The 19,478-nt window shown below is 46.9% G+C and overlaps 1 protein-coding gene across 1 annotated transcript in view; it reads right to left on the bottom strand.

Moving 5' to 3' along the window:
- Window positions 1-14,618, bottom strand: part of PPAT (phosphoribosyl pyrophosphate amidotransferase) — a 48,487-nt gene extending 33,869 nt beyond the window's left edge. Inside the window, exon 1 of the mRNA XM_040334699.1 lies at window positions 14,429-14,618. Within this exon, the coding sequence (XP_040190633.1) occupies window positions 14,429-14,556 (128 nt within the window). The 5' untranslated portion in view covers window positions 14,557-14,618. The remainder of the gene's footprint in view (window positions 1-14,428) is intronic.
- Between the last annotated feature and the right edge of the window lie 4,860 nt (window positions 14,619-19,478).

The following is a 19,478-nucleotide window of genomic DNA, read 5'->3' as shown; positions in this document are numbered from 1 at the left end:
ATGAGCCTTGTTACAAGAGTTTGATAGTTGTGCAAAAGGTGATTTGGTCCAGGCTCTGGCAAGTTTGCGTCAAAGAAGTCAGGATCTGCCCACTTGCCTGGACAGGCACCTGGCTCTGCCGCCTCCTGTCCAGTCTTGACATCAAAAGGACCTTACATTTCCAAAGGAGAGTGCAGGGGAGAAGATGCTGCAGGGCCTGATCTAGCAATGTGAAGGACCCTAGGGAAGCAAAACTGCTTTTCATAGTCTCCTAGGCATAAAACAAGCATTTAGCCTTTGCAGTGGGGTAGTCCCACTGCAAGGAAGGACTTTGTTTTCCCAAGTTCAGTTTAAAAGGATAAGCTCACCTTTTGTAACAGGTTACAGATGTACTGGCCCTTGATTACCTGTTTTGCGATAGACAAGGCCATGTCATCCATTCTCAGAGTTCTGTAAATGGGAAAACTACAAGGTCTGGCAGCCTTTGCAGCAGTCGGCTTGTAGTTCTCAATGAACTACAAGGGCACTGTGGTAGTTCATTCATGCTTCGTGTTTAATGCAGCCATATGGCCACACAGCACAGACAGTCTGCAGGACTGTGGCATAACACCCACGATCTACTAATCATGGGTAAAATGCTTTACAGGTCCATTACAAAAAAAAAATAAAAAAAATAAACTTTACATTCCAAAAATGTTGCATTTCTAAAGGTGAGCGTATCCTTTAAAATATGCATTGTATTTGAGAAGATACTCTATTACACAATATAAAAAAAACTGAAAGGAATAAAGATAGACAAGTTATTGTTGTGTTTAATGTTAACTTTAATGACCTTTACATTTTTACTTTACAATTTCTTTTAATATTGTGATATTCTTGCCATTCCATATTTTTATTGTTGTATTCAATTTAGAACTACTGTATGTAGATCAGTGACTAGAGAAGGCAGCTTAGATTTATTACCCTGCCTCCCTTCTAAACTTAGACTTACATTGTGAGAAGTAGTAAAGGGCCACCACAGGAGCAGAAAGCACACTGTAATAAGCAAATATGGTTGCCCCCAATCACAGTCATAAAAACACTAAAACGAGATTTGTAAACCATTTTAACAACCAACCTATCAGATTTACGTATATGAATAACGTAGTCTGCGAGATTGTAGCGAATGCCTTGAGAAATGCACCAAGGTGGACGTTGACATAATTTGAGTGCCTCTTGCCCTTTTAAACTGGTTGTACAACCACTTTTACCTACAGGTGCTGGAAATATCTACTAAACCTCCACAGTTTAGGAGATATTTACAATAGAGACGTGCGCCGATCTATATGGCGCATGCGCAGTACACAACGGCGCAGGCACACTTAAACTGTGATTTTGCCGTTTCTAAAAGGAGGTCATGCTGTGACTGGCGGCTTGCGCGAGAGTGACGTCATGCGACTCCGGCCAGTCACAGAGCCGGAGTTCGCAGCCCCAGAAGGAAGAGGGGTGAAGATGGACAGCAGTGACATCACAGTCTTCGGTTTCAGGTAAGCGACACATAATGGGCTACTATGCCTTTACCTTTGCAGGGAAATAAAGAGGAAGTAAAGCCCATCAGGGTTTACTTCCTCTTTAATAAGCCTAGAAATCTTCCACATACAATCTCATGGACCTGCCTTTCAAGTTCCAGTGGGGCCAGGGAATGTAAGAAAAGGGGGGAAAACGGTTTCAATTCCCCCCTTTTCTCATGGGTCAGCAGCAGGACTTAGGTAAATAGGTAATAATAGCATCAGCGGCGGTTTCAAGTTCCCCTATCTCTGGGGGAACTAGGCAGGGATCACGCGGGCGGGAAAGTAATAACACGCGTCGTTTCCCGGTCTTTTTTAGAACTGGTCTGCTCAGCTGGTCTTATCTGGTTCCAACCAGCTGTGTTTGGGGCTATATAAGGCGAGCTTTGTAGGTACGGAACCAATTCGCCTCAGAGGATAGGACCTGTGGTGTTCTAGAGGTTTTCCTCACTGAACAAGCAGATTCCTCTGAGGCCAGAAGATGTCCCTTCTCCGTCAACTAATCGAAAGAGCAGGTGAAGACGGCGGAGAAGACTGGGTAAGGGAATGCCTGAACTTACCCCGGACATCAAGAGAAGAAGCTCCGGTGGGAGCAGCAGCGTCGGCAATGGAAGCAGCCCGGTCGTCGGCGGAGAGCATCTCGGCGGTCAGCGGCACATACAGCTTGGAGCCTGCACTTCGCCAGGAGGAAGATGGCGTCACTCCGCCGGAAGACGACTCAGAGAGGGGGAGGAGCGTCGGCAGCAGGTCCGGTGACCGAGACACGTCGGCGAAGAGGCGGCGCATGCCGCTGCTTCGGCTCTCCCCGTCCCCACCGTGTATGTCGGCACCCAAGGCTGCAGGGAAGAAAACGAAAGGTCGCGGAAGAGGATCGGGAACGGCGACAAGAGGCGGAACAGGCGTGAAAGGCGGCGCAAGGGTAACGTATGACTCGGCTGGTTATCCAGCTGGAGGTACCCAGGTGAGCGGAGTTGGAGCGGTGGAGAATCCTATTTTTTCACAGATGTCCTTGGCGGATGATTGGCGTCGGCTGACCAGGCAAGAAGAAGATTCCATCAGCCTGGGGGTGATCGATGACGGAGCTGCATTCAACATAGAAGTACAGCGGAGTGCGGAGGCTGTGTCAGCACAGGCCTGTCCTTTGAGAACAGCACGAGAATCAGGTGAGTCAGTCAACATGTCATTGTTGGCTAACATGTCTGAGCTGTTAGGTAATTTAGTTAAGGACGTTCAAAATTTAAAGAGCAAACAAGTTTTGCCACCGCAAGATGCTGCTCGGGAGATATGGGCGCCATCTTGTGGTCAAATTGCAAATGACAGGGAAAAAATTTCTGATCCTATTCCTATGTCTTCTTTTCACTCTGCACGTATACAAAATTTACCAGAAACTTGTCTGAAAGTCCCAATTCAATGTGAGGTCTCTCCTTTGGGTTATCATTTAGCTTTAGCAATTAAAGAAAGGATTTGGAATGGGGAGTTTGTCGACATGCTTTCTTTGCTTCCTTCAGCCAAAGAGTTTATGTTCAAGGATAAGAAGGAAGATGACGACAGACGCAGACCAGTTACAAAATCCTTTAACAATTGGTTGCAATCGTTTTTCATATTTTCTAGTGTTCTCTGCGAGAAATTTCCGGAAAAAAGTATAGGTCTGTTTCAGCACCTAGACATAATTCTTGAAGCGTATAAAAATTTTGGAGGTACAGCATGGTTTTCTTACGACGAGGCATTTCGCCAAAAACTATCTGTACATCCGTCTTTAAAATGGGGAGTTAAGGATGTCGGATTATGGCTGAATCTTTTTCTCCCCCAAAAGTCTAATTATGGCAAACCGGTCTCGGCACAGCCCGCCACATCAGCAGTATACAAAAAGGGTATCTGCTTTAATTTTAACGATGGACAATGTAAATGGCCAAACTCGTGCAGATACCGGCATGAGTGTGCCTTTTGTTCAGGAACACACGCGGTATCCAAATGTTTCAAAAAAATGGCTGCAGCCAATCAATCATCAGGATCTAGTGTTCAGAAAGGCAATCACACCGGTGAGTTGGCAAAGTATGTTCCCATGGTTACGAATTTACCCAGACAAGGGGATGGCGCGTCTACTAATTGACGGTTTCCAGGAAGGTTTTTTACTTCCGTCTTTTTTAGGTTCAGGTTGTAAGGTCGTTAGGAATCTAAAATCCGCAGAGCTATGTCCTTCCATTGTTTTTGAAAAAATTTCAAGGGAGATAATGGAAGGCAGGATGGAGGGTCCATTTCAGTTCCCTCCTTTCCCTGATTTTAGGATATCTCCTTTGGGAATAGTACCCAAAAAAGAAAAGAATTCTTTTCGGTTAATACACCATCTTTCATTTCCGAAGGATGATTCGTTGAACGACCAGATAGGCGAAGACATCGCGTCTGTCAAGTATTCATCTTTTGAGGATGCTTTGATATTGCTTAGGCAGTTAGGTCACAGGACGCTTTTGGCTAAAGCAGATATTAAATCTGCTTTCCGCCTGCTACCCATTCATCCATCCTGTTTTAATTCGTTAGGTTTTTGTTTTCAGGATAAATATTATTTCGATAAATGTCTCCCCATGGGGTGCTCTTTATCGTGTTTTTATTTCGAATCATTTTCCACTTTTTTAGAATGGGTAGTACGATTAGAGTCGGGTTCTAAATTTATAATTCACTATTTAGATGACTTTTTATTCTTAGGAAAAGCGGATTCGGATGATTGTTATAGGTCGTTACAGACGTTTTTTGAAATTTGTAACAGCTTTGGGGTCCCGTTAGCATTGGAAAAGACGGCTTTGCCATCCTCTTGTCTGGATTTTTTGGGCATCACTATAGATTCAGAACTCATGGAATTTAGATTGCCGGAGGAAAAATTAGAAAAGTTAAGAGGTTTGCTGTTAGCAGTTCTCAGGAAAACAAAGGTTTGTCTGAAAGACATGCAGTCGCTGTTAGGCTCATTAGCTTTCACGACAAGAATAATTCCGATGGGTAGGGTATTTTCTAGGAAACTATACCTGGCCATTTCAGGTTTAAAATCCCCATCTTCGCATTTACGGGTCACATCTGAGATGAAGGAAGACATCATGGTATGGTTGCAATTTCTGCACCACTTTAATGGAAGGATGGTATGGCAAACTGAATTTATTTCCAACAAAGAGCTTTGTCTGTTTACTGATGCGGCCGGTTCTTGCGGTTTTGGCGCATTATGGAGATCCCATTGGTGCGCGGAACGTTGGCATGGCAGCTGGAAACAGAAAGGTGTTTTAAAAAATATAGTTTTCTTGGAATTGTTTCCCATAGTTGTGGCTTTGGAACTTTGGGGAACATTTTTTAAGAACAAAAGGATCATTATCAGAACTGATAATAAAGGAGTTTTGTTTGCAATTAACTGCCTATCATCAAAATCTCCGCCGGTCATTGCCTTGCTCCGCCACGTTATTTTCAAGTGTTTAAGCTTGAATATATGGTTCAAAGCGGTACACGTGGCGGGGAAAGATAATGATTTGGCGGATGCCTTGTCTCGCCAACAGATGGACCGGTTTTTTCGGCTTTTTCCAGAAGCGGATTCGATAGGTCTGCGCTGTCCTCCTCAGCTATGGATGTTAATTTGAGACCTATTTCTGAGTATATTGTGAATTCTGTGGCACACTCTACCTGGGTTGGATACCGATCGGCCTGGTTAATGTGGTTAGCCTTCTTGAACTCTATTCGACAGCCGGCTGGCATGTTTTCGGAACATTTAATTTTGTTGTTTATACAATCTTTATTTGTACAGAAATATTCTTGGTCTTATGTTTCAAAAACTTTGGCGGGAATATCCTTCTTTGGCAAATTCAAGGGTTTACCATCCTGCCTAAGTTATTTTTCCGTGCGCCAAGCTTTAAAAGGTTACAAAAAGGAGCATTTTACTCAAGATCGTCGGTTGCCAGTAACGCCAGCGCTTTTGTCAGAATTATGCGCAGTTACAGGCCGGGTTTGTTTTTCTAATTTTGAAGCTGTACTGTTTCAGGCGGTATTTTCATTAATGTTTTTTGCAGCACTCCGGATATCAGATTTAGACATTATTCAAGTCTCTGATGTCTTTCTTTCCGACGAGGCGGTTCGGGTGTTTTTGCGTCGGTCAAAAACGGACCAGATGGGAAAAGGCATCTGGATCAATTTAGCGGCTTGCGAAAGATCGTTGGCATGTCCTGTTAAATTACTTAGGAACTATATTAAGGTAAGACCCGGTTTTTCTCAGAAATTCTTTATTCACGAATCCGGACGGCAGCTCACCAAATTTCAGTTCAATAGCGTGTTCCGAAAATGTTTGAAGGTACTCAATTTAAATACAAAGGTGTTGTCTTCGCACTCTTTTAGGATAGGGGCAGCAACAGAAGCTGCCAGGTTGGGTTTGGATGAAAGCATAATTAAACGGGTGGGCAGGTGGAAATCTGAGCGATATTTGACATACGTACGTCCTAACTTGTTCTTTTGATTCATTTCAGGTAACGTCCGAACGATTTGGATCGTCGGGCATTCCTTTATTTTTTGGGCTCATCAGAGAGCAGTTGACCGCAGCTACACTAACAATCTGGGCCTGGATCCGGCGCTTTTCAAAGTTATATGGTTCGGTAGAAGAGGCATGATGTGGTCTAGTTTAGTTTGGGAGATTAGTCAGATTCTTCGCCATCATTCACCTCCAGATGTTCTTATTTTACATCTGGGGGGGAATGATATTGGAAAGCTGAGAACATTGGACATCATTTTCAAAATCAGGGATGACGTCCATAGTCTCCAATTGTCTTTCCCGAATACTGTTTTTTGTTTTTCAGAGATTGTGCAAAGATGGAGATGGCTTTCCTTCCCCCCTTTGCGCCCTTTGGAGAAAATTCGTCGGCGCATAAATAGGGCCTTGTCTAAATTACTGTCTCCTATGGGAGTTATTTGTTATAGGCACACGGAATTAGAGGGGTTGATTCCCGGTCTGTTTAGGGCTGATGGAATCCACCTGTCCAATATTGGATTGGACATTTTCAACACGGGTTTGAGTTCCTGTGTTGAAATGGCCGCGGTTGTGGGTGCTGGTGACAGGTGGGCATGAATTCCCTCCTGTCTTTTGGAATTTTTAACTTTATGATATATACAGCCGGAGCCGTGTGGCTAGGTTGTTTAAGAAGTTGAATTTTTTGAATAAATTTAATGGTTTGAATATAATTTGATTTTAAAACCAATAATAAAGCAGCCGCGGCCTTAAAACCCCAGTGGTTTTGTTTGTTATTTATTTATTTAAATTATTTATGTTAAGTTAATTAAAAGTATTTATGTATATGGTCAAATGTTCCTGCTTGCTGTCCCATGTAAGAAAAGGGGGGAAAACGGTTTCAATTCCCCCCTTTTCTCATGGGTCAGCAGCAGGACTTAGGTAAATAGGTAATAATAGCATCAGCGGCGGTTTCAAGTTCCCCTATCTCTGGGGGAACTAGGCAGGGATCACGCGGGCGGGAAAGTAATAACACGCGTCGTTTCCCGGTCTTTTTTAGAACTGGTCTGCTCAGCTGGTCTTATCTGGTTCCAACCAGCTGTGTTTGGGGCTATATAAGGCGAGCTTTGTAGGTACAGAACCAATTCGCCTCAGAGGATAGGACCTGTGGTGTTCCCCTCCCTCCCTCCCTATTTATCTGTGTTATTTGTCGCAGGCTGATATTATGTGGTGGTGTGTCACCTTTGCTTATATATGCATAAGTATGGTATGTGATATATATGTAAGGGGGGACAAGGTTTGTTATGAATACATGTTAATAAAAGTGTGGAATTTTTAACTTTATGATATATACAGCCGGAGCCGTGTGGCTAGGTTGTTTAAGAAGTTGAATTTTTTGAATAAATTTAATGGTTTGAATATAATTTGATTTTAAAACCAATAATAAAGCAGCCGCGGCCTTAAAACCCCAGTGGTTTTGTTTGTTATTTATTTATTTAAATTATTTATGTTAAGTTAATTAAAAGTATTTATGTATATGGTCAAATGTTCCTGCTTGCTGTCCCATGTTCTTGCTCTTGGGTCCGCCATTCAAATCCAATCCTGGACACTATCTGCATAGAGCGTTTCCATGCTCTTTCCTCCCACACTCGCAAGACATGCTGGTAGGTTAAAGCTAAATTTCAGCCAAACTAGTCTCCACATACTATGGGTCCCTTTTACACTCTACAACTCATAGGCTCAGCAGTACGACCAATAGCTGGAGAGCTGACGGAGGACATCTGGCAGGAGATTCTTCCCCTTCAGGTTCCCTCGGTCGTTTCTTCCCGTGACAAGGTGATACAGACTAAACTGCTATGCAGATCTTACTTTACACCAGGTTTACTGTTCAAGCTTAAAAGACTATCTATCCTCTACACTATGCCCCCGATGCGGCATGGCCGATGGCACGTTCTTTCACTTGATGTGGGAGTGCGCGTCGATTAGGAACTTCTGGACGGAGGCAACGGCCTTTATTAGCTCCCCAACACAGATAACCAATATATGTAATCCCTTGAAGTGTTTACTGGGCTATATTGATGATGATGGTATAACCAACAAGAGTGTGCAAACTTTTGTGTATAGTATTGTTTTATGCTAAGAAAATCGATAACCTTCCACTGGAAGTCTTAATCCTTGCCTACCATAGCCCTTTGGCTTACTATCATTAATCATGCTATACCGCTATATAAGCTGACATATGAAGCCAGAGGGTGCCCGAAAAAGAATCTTAAAGGTTTGGAGCTCCTGGGTTTGCTCCGAGTGTACCATACTACCTGCTCCTTGAAATCTGAATGAAGCTCCCATCCCTTGAACGGTCGTGATTGGGCAAATTGACATGTGATTATTGGGTTGCTATGTAGCTACTCAATGTTTACCAGCTACCAGATCTTTGTAATGGAATGAGCGATGCTCGCTCCAAATATGTGTTTGTTGTCTGTTGTGTGTTTTGTACTTAAAAAAGCAAAATCAATAAAAATGTTACAAAAAAAAAAAAAAAAAAAAAAAAGCTACATTTCGGGTAGTGATGCTCGCAGTCTTGGTCCTGTGTCGAACAGCTACCCTGAGGCATACTGAACACAATGTTGACACGATTCAAAGACACCTTACTTTTTTTCCCTCAAATGAAGGCAAAGCATTTTCTGATCAGATGAGGTGGTGATTGTGACATCACCAACTTGTGTCTGCACCTTATCCAGAGAACAATTTGCATTCATTGAGAAAGTGCAAGGCATTCTCTGAATAAGTATGGCACGTGCATACCAACATTGGTCCAAGCTGGACCAATCTCTCTGGTTTTACCACCACTAGTCCAGCCATATTTGATGGGTGAGCCACTTTCAGGACCACTTCACAGGCCTAGGACTCAGAGCCGACCTCTGACCAGTATCAAGATAGCAGTCTATTTTGGGAAGGTCATGTGGTTTTCATGGTCGGCACCATTTTGTTTGTCACAGAAGGTTTTCAGCAAAGATCATGGAGTGTCTATGCTTGTAACCTGATACACACACACACACACACACACACAGATATTTCTAAATCAATGGAGGGGATTGGAAACCTCATGGGTTAACCCCAAGCCTTCATGGGAAAGCAGATGGAACATACCCTTAATACTTTAAAATAAAATAATAGACATCAGACAACTTGCTGGATGATAAAGGCCGCAAGTGTTTATTATTGGTTTCAAAAGGTAAATAATTAAATAAATAATTTAAATATTTACATAAATAACCTTAAAATAAGCCTTAGGCTGCATTCACATCTAGACGGACGAAATCGCGGCGTTTTGTCGCCGCAAATCGCGGTAAAAATAGCGGCGTTTTGTACCGCGATCTGCGGCGACAAAACGCGGGTATTGTCCGCCTAGATGTGTCCCAAGATGACCCCCTCTATGGAGATGATTGCCATCTCCTAGCCGAACGCTCGAAGACGCCTGAAAAAAAGGTCCGGGACCTTTTTTCACGCCGCAGGCGACAGGCGTCCGGCGTTCGGCGTGGAGATGTGAACCATCTCCATAGAGGGACATGTATTTCCAGCCCTCTGGCGGCAGAGGCGTAGCGCTACAGGCGTAAAAACGCCTAGATGTGAATGGGGTCTTAAAGCTAACCTAGCCACTACGGCTCAGGCTGTCAATAAAAATTCCCAGCTTTACACAAAGACCATAGCATCAGCTAATATTATTATCATAACACATACTCATGTAATATAAAATAAATAGCTAGTCCCTCTTTGATAAAACAAAGGTGACACTACCACATAAACACCGCAACAAAATTATATAAAAATGGGGGGGGGGGGGGGGGAACACCACAGCTCCTAAGTCTTCTGAGGCGAATGAGCCTGAGCTAACGGAACCATGTTTAAATAGCCCAGAACCAGGTTGGTTCTGACCAGTTCAAACTGGGTTTTCCCGGGCTTTCTACCCCGGACTACAGAGGTCATCTGTCGGGCAATGCGCCCGCCAAAATTCCCCTGCAGAAGAGGTCAACTGCAGGGCAAAAGAGCCCGCCAATTTACCTGAGGGAGAAACTGCTCCCTAGGGAAAATGGAACCATAGGATCCATCGCTTTCCCATGAGGAAAAGGGGGGCAAAAGGCTGCCTTCCCCCTTTTCCTATCAGGGGTATACAACAGGCAGGGAGACGTTGCTCCTATTTTTGGTAACAGGGTTATTGTAATAATAATTCAGCCATTGGCCAGTACTGGATCACTGGACAGTTGGGAGGGGGGAGCTTTCCTGTCCTGCTAGAAAGCCATAAAACAAAAGCAGTCAGTACAGTGCACCAAATCAGGTAGAACTAGAAACAAAAAACAAACTTTGCCTTAGGAGAAATAACCGAGGAAACGGCCAACAACATTGTACACGCACGCACACGCACACACACACACACACACACTGAGTGGGTCATCAGAGATTTGTCTACAAACATTCCCAATTGTTTGACACTGCAATGGAAACAACCCATTTAATATGGTCCAGATTGACTTGACTTCACCAGGAGTAATAGTTACTTTTTTTTTTTTACAATAAATTTCTGTTGAAAGTTATTGACAATACAAACTTTCATTTACTTTAGTCATATGTATCCAACATGGTTACATTGATTTAAAAGGATTTGCACAAGTATAAAATACTTCATAACCTGTACCAGTCTATGCCTAATGGGTTAAAACTGTAGGCATGGAGAGGCCACCAAATCAACTAGATAGTTGGGTTCAAAAAAACAAAAACAAAACTTGCAAATCAGATTGAAAAGGTAGGTCCAAGATGCTAGGATACCACGATACGCACATAAATGGCTTAATGGTACTTCAAACTTAGAAATAAGTTACAAGTTGCTCTTTTAAGTAGTTGGATGCTCTAGGATGGGATAGCCAGGTATTCCATTTTTTTATGTGATGGTGGAGTCGTTTTTATAAGCAAGCAAAAGTTCGTACTGAACTTAAATATTTAGTCTGGCTATAGCCGTCGATAAATTGGGTGCGTTCCTAGATTTCCAGAGGCTGGTCATAGTGAGCTTTGCCGCCATTAGTGTATGGATTACCATTGTTCTAAATGTTGTAGGGTAGATGTCCAAATTTAGGCCGAATAATGTTTAATGCTTTTTTAGAGTTTCTGCAGATTTTTGTCTTCAGATTTACTAAAACCATGTAGTGCGAGGACCTGCCTGATTGCATACAAATTGAAATGATTAAAGCAGAGATCCATCCAAAAGTGGAACTTCCGCTTAAACCACTCCTCGCCCCCTTACATGCCACATTTGGCATGTCATGTTTTTTGGGGGGGAGTGGGGGCTTCAGTAGGAGTTGGGACTTCCTGTCCCACTTCCTCCTTCCGCCCAGGGACCGCTTAGGCGACAAGTCATATCGCCTTTTGGCGGCCCCTCCCTGTAGGCGATTACCTGGGACACGTGACATGTCCCAGGCGGTCGCCTGTCCACTCAGGGAGCGCAGTCAATGAGTGACGGGCCGTGAAGCTGAAAGCTGTCAAGGCCGGGCGCCCACAGTTAGACTGGAGGCGCCAGCGGAGAGGGGGGGAAGAGGAGCAACACTCCGGGGCGGGCGCGTCGCTGGACAGTGGATCAGGTAAGTGTCTGTTTAATAAAAGCCAGCAGCTACACTTTTTGTAGCTGCTGACTTAACATACAAAATGGCTGGAACTCCCCTTTAAGGTTTGACCTCATATGGTTTTGATAAATCTGAAGACAAAATTCTCCAGGAAATCTAATAGTGTGTATGAGGTCTTAGGCTGTGGCCGGAGTAAGTTTGGTTAGGTTTCCCGTAAGGTCTGCTATAAATGAAACTATTGAGTTCCAGGCGTCTTTACAACTCTAATATGTGCAGAAGGTTACCAGTCTGTCCATTACATCTCCAACATGTAGGATTTACCTGTCTGTCCATTACATCTCCAACATGTAGGATGTAGAGCAGTGGTCTCCAAACTGCGGCCTGATGGCCGGATGCGGCCCTTTGCTTGCCTTTATCCGGCCCTTGGGGCACTATCCCTCCCACTGATACGAGACACTATTCTGCCATCTGACACCGACAATGGAGCACCATTTCTCCCACTGACACAACTAATGGAGCACTATTACTCCCTATGATACCAGCAATGGGGCACTATTCCGCCCCCCAATACCAGATGTTTACCAACAATGATGCCAGGAAAATTTCCACTCCCGCTGGCCAAGTCCGGCCCTCCAAGAGTCTGAAGGACAATAAACCGGCCCTTTGTTTAGAATGTTTGGAGACCCCTGATGTAGAGGGATACATTTTTAATAATTGCAATAGTTACATTTTGATCAAAATTGGATTTATTGTATCAGTTTTCCAGTGAAGTCAATTATTGAAAAATGCAACAACTTCATTTAAAGTGATCGCTACACTGAACAAGCCTAAGCACACATGAAATAAACGATGCCAATACATGCATAGCCAGGATTATAGATCAGCTATATGGGCTGTAGGATCATTTAAGTGCTATTGATCACATCACTTTCAATGCAATTAAATTTTTAAAGATAAAAACCACTTCATCAAGTTGTAGTGATCACTCCACTGAATGTGAGTGTAATATCTCTATATCCATCTCCAGTGTACGCTAACATTATGGATAAGCTATAAGGGTTGTATCATATCGTATTGATCATATCACCTTTTCAGTGCAAGTTTTGAAAGATACCATCCCTTTGATCATATTGTTTCAGTGCTATCAATTTAAAACACAACCATTTCATCCAAGTGATCACTATACTGAAAACTATGCATGCATAATATAGAATATTTATTAACCCAATGCATACTAGTATTGTGGATGAGCTATAAGGGTTGCATCTTACTGATCATATCACCTTTTTAATGCGATCCATGTTTTAAAGAGCCAACCACTTCATTAAAGCGTTTGTATAGTCCTATGATTTTTTTTATTTTTATTTTTTATCACCTGTAAGGAAACGGGCATAATGAGCTAGTATGCACGGCATACTAGCTCATTATGAAATGCTTACCTTAGAACGAGGCGTCGGTAACTTACCTGGTCCATGCTGAGGTAGCCGACATGTCGCCTCCGCGTGCCTTCTGGGTATCGCGACTCCAGCGCTCTGAGTGGCTGGAGCCATGATGTCATCACTCCCGCGCATGCACATGCGAGGCTCCTTTCTGGCAAGATTCGGCGTCTGCCGGGTCTTCAGCCGAGAATCCCGTGTGCATGCGCCGATGCAGACAGCGGCTCATTGCAAGGGGAATATCTCCTAAACTGTAAAGGTTTAGGATATATTTTTTTTTTTACCTACAGGTAAGCCTTACCTGTAGGTAAAAGTTCCAGAAATGACCATACAGCCCCTTTAAAGTGATTATACTGAGCAATCCTTGGCATGCATGATAGGTTATAAATAAAAAATGATGCTAGCACATGTATGGCCAGCATTATAGATCAGCTATACAGGCTGTATCCTTTGATTGTATCACCTTTTCAGTACCACCCCTTCATCCAAGTGATCACTATACTGAATAGTCCAATGCATGAATCCAGAATTTCATATTAATGACCACAGTGCATGCATGCTGTGCTAGAAGGGCTGCATCATGCTATTGGTCATATCGCCTTTATTTCATTTATTTTGTTTGTACTACCATGTTGAACCAAATATGTTTGCAAACAGTAGAACATCGTACATTTGGAATGCATTAATTTCATTTTTTTTTTATTATTATTATTATTATATAAATTAAATTGCATTACATAAGGTATGGAATATTTTTTCCATGAGATCAATATTGTTTATTCCCATGCAATCAGTTTTTGTAAGATCCAACCACTTGATCATTCTACTAAACAGTCCTATGCATGACATAAGAAGTCACACACAGTTAGCATTATAGATCCTAAGATCTATGCACAGTGACCCCCCCTCCCCCATACAACATGTAGAGTTGTGTCTGGGCAAAGATCACCAGATCCAGCCTAGGACAAGCCTGACCCCGTCAGAGTCACAGTGAGGTTCTGCAGCAGCTGAGCCCCATCACATGTACAGGCTGATCAGAGTTCCCATCTAACACGCAGCCAATGAGGTTCTGCAGCAGCTGATCCCCATCACATGTACAAGCTGATCAGAGTACACATCTAACACGCAGCCAATGAGGTTCTGCAGCAGCTGAGACCCATCACATGTACAGGCTGATCACAGTTCCCATCTAACACGCAGCCAATGCACAAGGCAGGCAATGAGGTTCTGCAGCAGCTGAGACCCATCAATCCCATGTACAGATCACAGTTCCCATCTAACACGCAGCCAATGCACAAGGCAGGCAATGAGGTTCTGCAGCAGCTCCCTATATCGATCCCACTCACGTGCTCCCCGCCCCCATCGCACGCACACAAGGGCCCGGTGATCGGTTACCTGTGCTGCAGCCCCACCAGCCCCAGGGTGATGACATGGGGTACATCCAGCTGGGTGGGCCATGTATCGGAGGCGATGCAGCCGAACACCCCGCACTCCTCCCCGATCCCGAGCTCCTCAAACTCCATGCCGAACACGTGGATCTCCGCACACAAATACTTCCTGGGCAGCGGCGGGGGCCCGAGCCGGGTTATTTAAATGTGGGGGGGGGGGAGGCTCCTCCCTGGAGGGAAAGGAGGGGGGTCGGGAAATCGGAGTACAGGGCCATGTGAGAGGGGTGGGGGAGGAGCTGAACACCGGCCTGTCTGTGCTCACACTATGAGGACTAATCAACTCTGCACAGTGATAGGAGGAGTGACCCTCCACACTATCACATGGGGGGGGGACTATCATGTGATCTATAGACTCCTCCATAGAAACAAACGCTTGTGGGGTGCCAAGCCAGGGACCTAATGTGTCAGCAGGGGTGAAGTTTGCAGGGTATCTGAGTGCCAAGCCAGGGACCCAGCAGGGTGAAGGCGTGAAGCTTGAGGAGTATCTGTGAGTGCCAAGCCAGGGACCCAGCAGGGAAGCGGGGTGAAGCTTGAGGAGTATCTGTGAGTGCCAAGCCAGGGACCCAGCAGGGAAGCGGGGTGAAGCTTGAGGAGTATCTGTGAGTGCCAAGCCCATGGACCCAGCAGGGAAGCGGGGTGAAGCTTGACGAGTATCTGTGAGTGCCAAGCCCATGGACCCAGCAGGGAAGCGGGGTGAAGCTTGAGGAGTATCTGTGAGTGCCAAGCCAGGGACCCAGCAGGGAAGCGGGGTGAAGCTTGAGGAGTATCTGTGAGTGCCAAGCCAGGGACCCAGCAGGGAAGCGGGGTGAAGCTTGAGGAGTATCTGTGAGTGCCAAGCCAGGAACCCAGCAGGGAAGCGGGGTGAAGCTTGAGGAGTATCTGTGAGTGCCAAGCCCAGGGACCCAGCAGGGAAGCGGGGTGAAGCTTGAGGAGTATCTGTGAGTGCCAAGCCAGGAACCCAGCAGGGTGAAGGCTGGTGGTGGGGGTGAAGCTTGAGGAGTATCTGTGAGTGCCAAGCCATAGACCCAGCAGGGAAGCGGGGGGGGGGGAGCTTGAAGAGTATCTGTGAGTGCCAAGCCATAGACCCAGCAGGGAAGCGGGGGGAAGCTTGAGGAGTATCTGTGAGTGCCAAGCCAGGGACCCAGCAGGGAAGCGGGGTGAAGGCGTGAAGCTTGAAGAGTATCTGTGAGTGCCAAGCCAGGGACCCAGCAGGGTGAAGGCGTGAAGCTTGAGTATCTGTGAGTGCCAAGCCAGGGACCCAGCAGGGAAGCGGGGTGAAGCTTGAGGAGTATCTGTGAGTGCCAAGCCAGGGACCCAGCACGGAAGCGGGGTGAAGCTTGACGAGTATCTGTGAGTGCCAAGCCCATGGACCCAGCAGGGAAGCGGGGGTGAAGCTTGAGGAGTATCTGTGAGTGCCAAGCCAGGGACCCAGCAGGGAAGCGGGGTGAAGCTTGAGGAGTATCTGTGAGTGCCAAGCCCATGGACCCAGCAGGGAAGCGGGGGTGAAGCTTGAGGAGTATCTGTGAGTGCCAAGCCAGGGACCCAGCAGGGAAGCGGGGGTGAAGCTTGAGGAGTATCTGTGAGTGCCAAGCCAGGGACCCAGCAGGGAAGCGGGGTGAAGCTTGAGGAGTATCTGTGAGTGCCAAGCCCAGGGACCCAGCAGGGAAGCGGGGTGAAGCTTGAGGAGTATCTGTGAGTGCCAAGCCCAGGGACCCAGCAGGGAAGCGGGGTGAAGCTTGAGGAGTATCTGTAAGTGCCAAGCCCAGGGACCCAGCAGGGAAGCGGGGTGAAGGCGTGAAGCTTGAGGAGTATCTGTGAGTGCCAAGCCCAGGGACCCAGCAGGGAAGCGGGGTGAAGGCGTGAAGCTTGAGGAGTATCTGTGAGTGCCAAGCCAGGAACCCAGCAGGGTGAAGGCTGGTGGCGGGGGTGAAGCTTGAGGAGTATCTGTGAGTGCCAAGCCAGGGACCCAGCAGGGAAGCAGGGGTGAAGCTTGAGAAGTATCTGTGAGTGCCAAGCAAGGGACCCAGCAGGGAAGCGGGGTGAAGCTTGAGGAGTATCTGTGAGTGCCAAGCCAGGAACCCAGCAGGGAAGCGGGGTGAAGCTTGAGGAGTATCTGTGAGTGCCAAGCCCAGGGACCCAGCAGGGTGAAGGCTGGTGGTGGGGGTGAAGCTTGAGGAGTATCTGTGAGTGCCAAGCCATAGACCCAGCAGGGAAGCGGGGGGGAAGCTTGAGGAGTATCTGTGAGTGCCAAGCCAGGGACCCAGCAGGGAAGCAGGGGTGAAGCTTGAGAAGTATCTGTGAGTGGCAAGCAAGGGACCCAGCAGGGAAGCGGGGTTGAAGCTTGAGGTGTATCTGTGAGTGCCAAGCAAGGGACCCAGCAGGGAAGCGGGGGTGAAGCTTGAGGAGTATCTGTGAGTGCCAAGCCATAGACCCAGCAGGGAAGCGGGGGGGAAGCTTGAGGAGTATCTGTGAGTGCCAAGCCAGGGACCCAGCAGGGAAGCGGGGGGGAAGCTTGAGGAGTATCTGTGAGTGCCAAGCCAGGGACCCAGCAGGGAAGCAGGGGTGAAGCTTGAGAAGTATCTGTGAGTGCCAAGCAAGGGACCCAGCAGGGAAGCGGGGTTGACGCTTGAGGAGTATCTGTGAGTGCCAAGCAAGGGACCCAGCAGGGAAGCGGGGGTGAAGTTGAATACCTTTACTGTTAGAAACAGCCAGGGCAGCCATCAGACATTTTGGGGCCCCTTACACAGCTTTAGCCCCCCCCCCCTCTTGTATTAGAGTGCCCCCACTCTGGATGAAGGAGCAACTAACAGGGACATCTTTGGAGAGCAGTCTGAGGAGCAGAGAGGTGGGGGTTTTAGATGTACTAGCATTTTGCGAGTAGATTTTGAGGGCTGGCAAGCTATATGGCTGCCTGGGGGGGGGGGGGGGGCAGTTTATGTGGAATGGGAGTCCTTCTCCCAGCGATCCCGTAGGGGAAGAGAGAGAGCAGCCCAGGTGATCAGAGCGCAGTGCAGGGAACACAGCAATAACAGTTTCCATTTTATTTGCCGTGTTCCCTGCTGCTCGCTGTCATATACAGCCCCTCCTCCTGGTCCCAGGACTTTGATAGACAGATCACCCGTCCAATCCCAGTGACGGGTGATCTGTCAATCAAAGTTCCCAGCCAGGGGGTGGGGGCTGTATATGACGTTGAGCGGCAGGAACACGGCAATTGAAAAGAAAGCTGTTATCGCTGTGTTCCCTGCGCTCTGATTACCTGGGCAGCTCTCCTGTTCCTCTTTACCCGCACAGGTAGGCTGCATAGTGGACACAGGCTGCATTGGTGGGCACAAGGCTGCATTGGTGGGCACTGGGCACAAGGTTGCATGGTGGACACAAGACTGCATGGTGTGTACAAGGCTGCATGGTGGGTACAAGGCTGCATTGGTGGGCACAAGGCTGCATTGGTGGGCACTGGGCACAAGGCTGCATGGTGGGCACAAGGCTGCCTTAGTGGGCACAAGGATGTCAGCTGTCCCTAACTCTAGAGGTCACTGTAGGCCTCAGGGGGCACCATTGTGTCTTGTATAACTAATATCTTAATGTAGCACAGTATCTATTTTTGTTGCTGGAATGAGGAAACACTGTTAAATTTGGGGCATGGCAGATGGCTGAAGGTCCAAGTGTGACCTGAAGAGGCCATTCTGATGGTCCATGCGTCTGGGATCGAGGCTGCCCACACATTCCTGCAAAGAAGCAACTGTGCTCCTTCAAGGCACGTGCTGTAGTGACCTGAAAAGCGTTTAGAAGCCCCCGACTTCCTATAGTAGAACCTTTGGCGACTTCTGGAAGATCAACTGGCCTCTCTTTCAACTCCTCCTGAACTCCCAGCCAGGTCTATAGGAATGCGCTTTTTTGGAGCAATTTGTGTTTTGTCTTCTTAACTGAAACTTCTTCTGAACCCCAACTTTCCGCCAGTGGCCCTACTACATCTGGTATTTTGTATGACCTTAATGATTTGTAAGGACAACACCAAGTCTTCCAGGCATGGAATGAACAAGTTGGCTACATATTGCAACCTCTGTCTTTTTCCATTCTTCAAGAATTACATTTTAGAGCCTGGATACTGGGTGGAGACTAATGCATAACTTGTCTCTTCAGAATTCCCTATAGACAGCGCCGGTGATCTGACGTGCTTGTTCCATGTATCATGGAAGTTCCAGCGCATGCGCGAACTGATGCGCTGAGATGGTTCCAGCCATCGGGAAAGTTCCTTCAAGCACTGCACAGGTGCAAACTTGCTGACGGAAATCCCGGAACGGCGGCCGGCATCCAGGGCGACGTGGATTTTGAGGTAAGTGGCCAGTCGGCCTCACGTCCTCGCTGCGCTCGGACGGCTCGCTTCGCTCGCTCGGCCTCCTGGCTCTTTTTTTAACATCCTCCAATCCACGGGGATGTTAAAGAATGAGCCTGGATGCCGGGCGAGGTTCGGGGATTTCCGTCGGGAAGTTTGCGCCTGCGCAGTCAGTGGAGGAACTTCCCCCATAGGGGAACATTGAGGACAAGTCACCGGTACAAGGGGGGGGGGGGGGCAGAAGGAACGAATGCCCTGGGGGTACTAAATACTGGAGGAAGGGGGGCACAGGTGAAGTGCTGACCGTATGCTTCTAAAATCTGGCTGAACACACCAGCCGCTAATAGCTGTACGCACACGCAACCGTGTGTCGAGTGCGCTCCTGCACCCGGCACAAGCCTAGAACAGACCAGCCATTCACGTCTTCACTCCCCTGTCAGTGGAGATACTCCTCCTGACAGGTGCTTCATATTCCCCGCCCAGCGTCACACACTGAGAGGCCGGCTGGAGGTGGGTTGGGAGGAAGAGGAGCATAGAGAGCTGTGACCTAGAGGAGCAAAGGAGAGGAGGAAGTGGACTTGGGACAATGTGCACTGTGAGTGACTACTTACTGTTAATGCACAGAGCACTGTCCATTCCTTCAGGCTGGGTTCACACTATACTA

This window comes from Rana temporaria, chromosome 1 (genome assembly GCF_905171775.1).
Source record: "Rana temporaria chromosome 1, aRanTem1.1, whole genome shotgun sequence".
NCBI classification, from domain to species: Eukaryota; Metazoa; Chordata; class Amphibia; order Anura; family Ranidae; genus Rana; species Rana temporaria.
The sequence above is the reverse complement of the archived record's forward strand: the minus strand, read 5'-3'. Positions and strand labels throughout refer to the sequence as shown.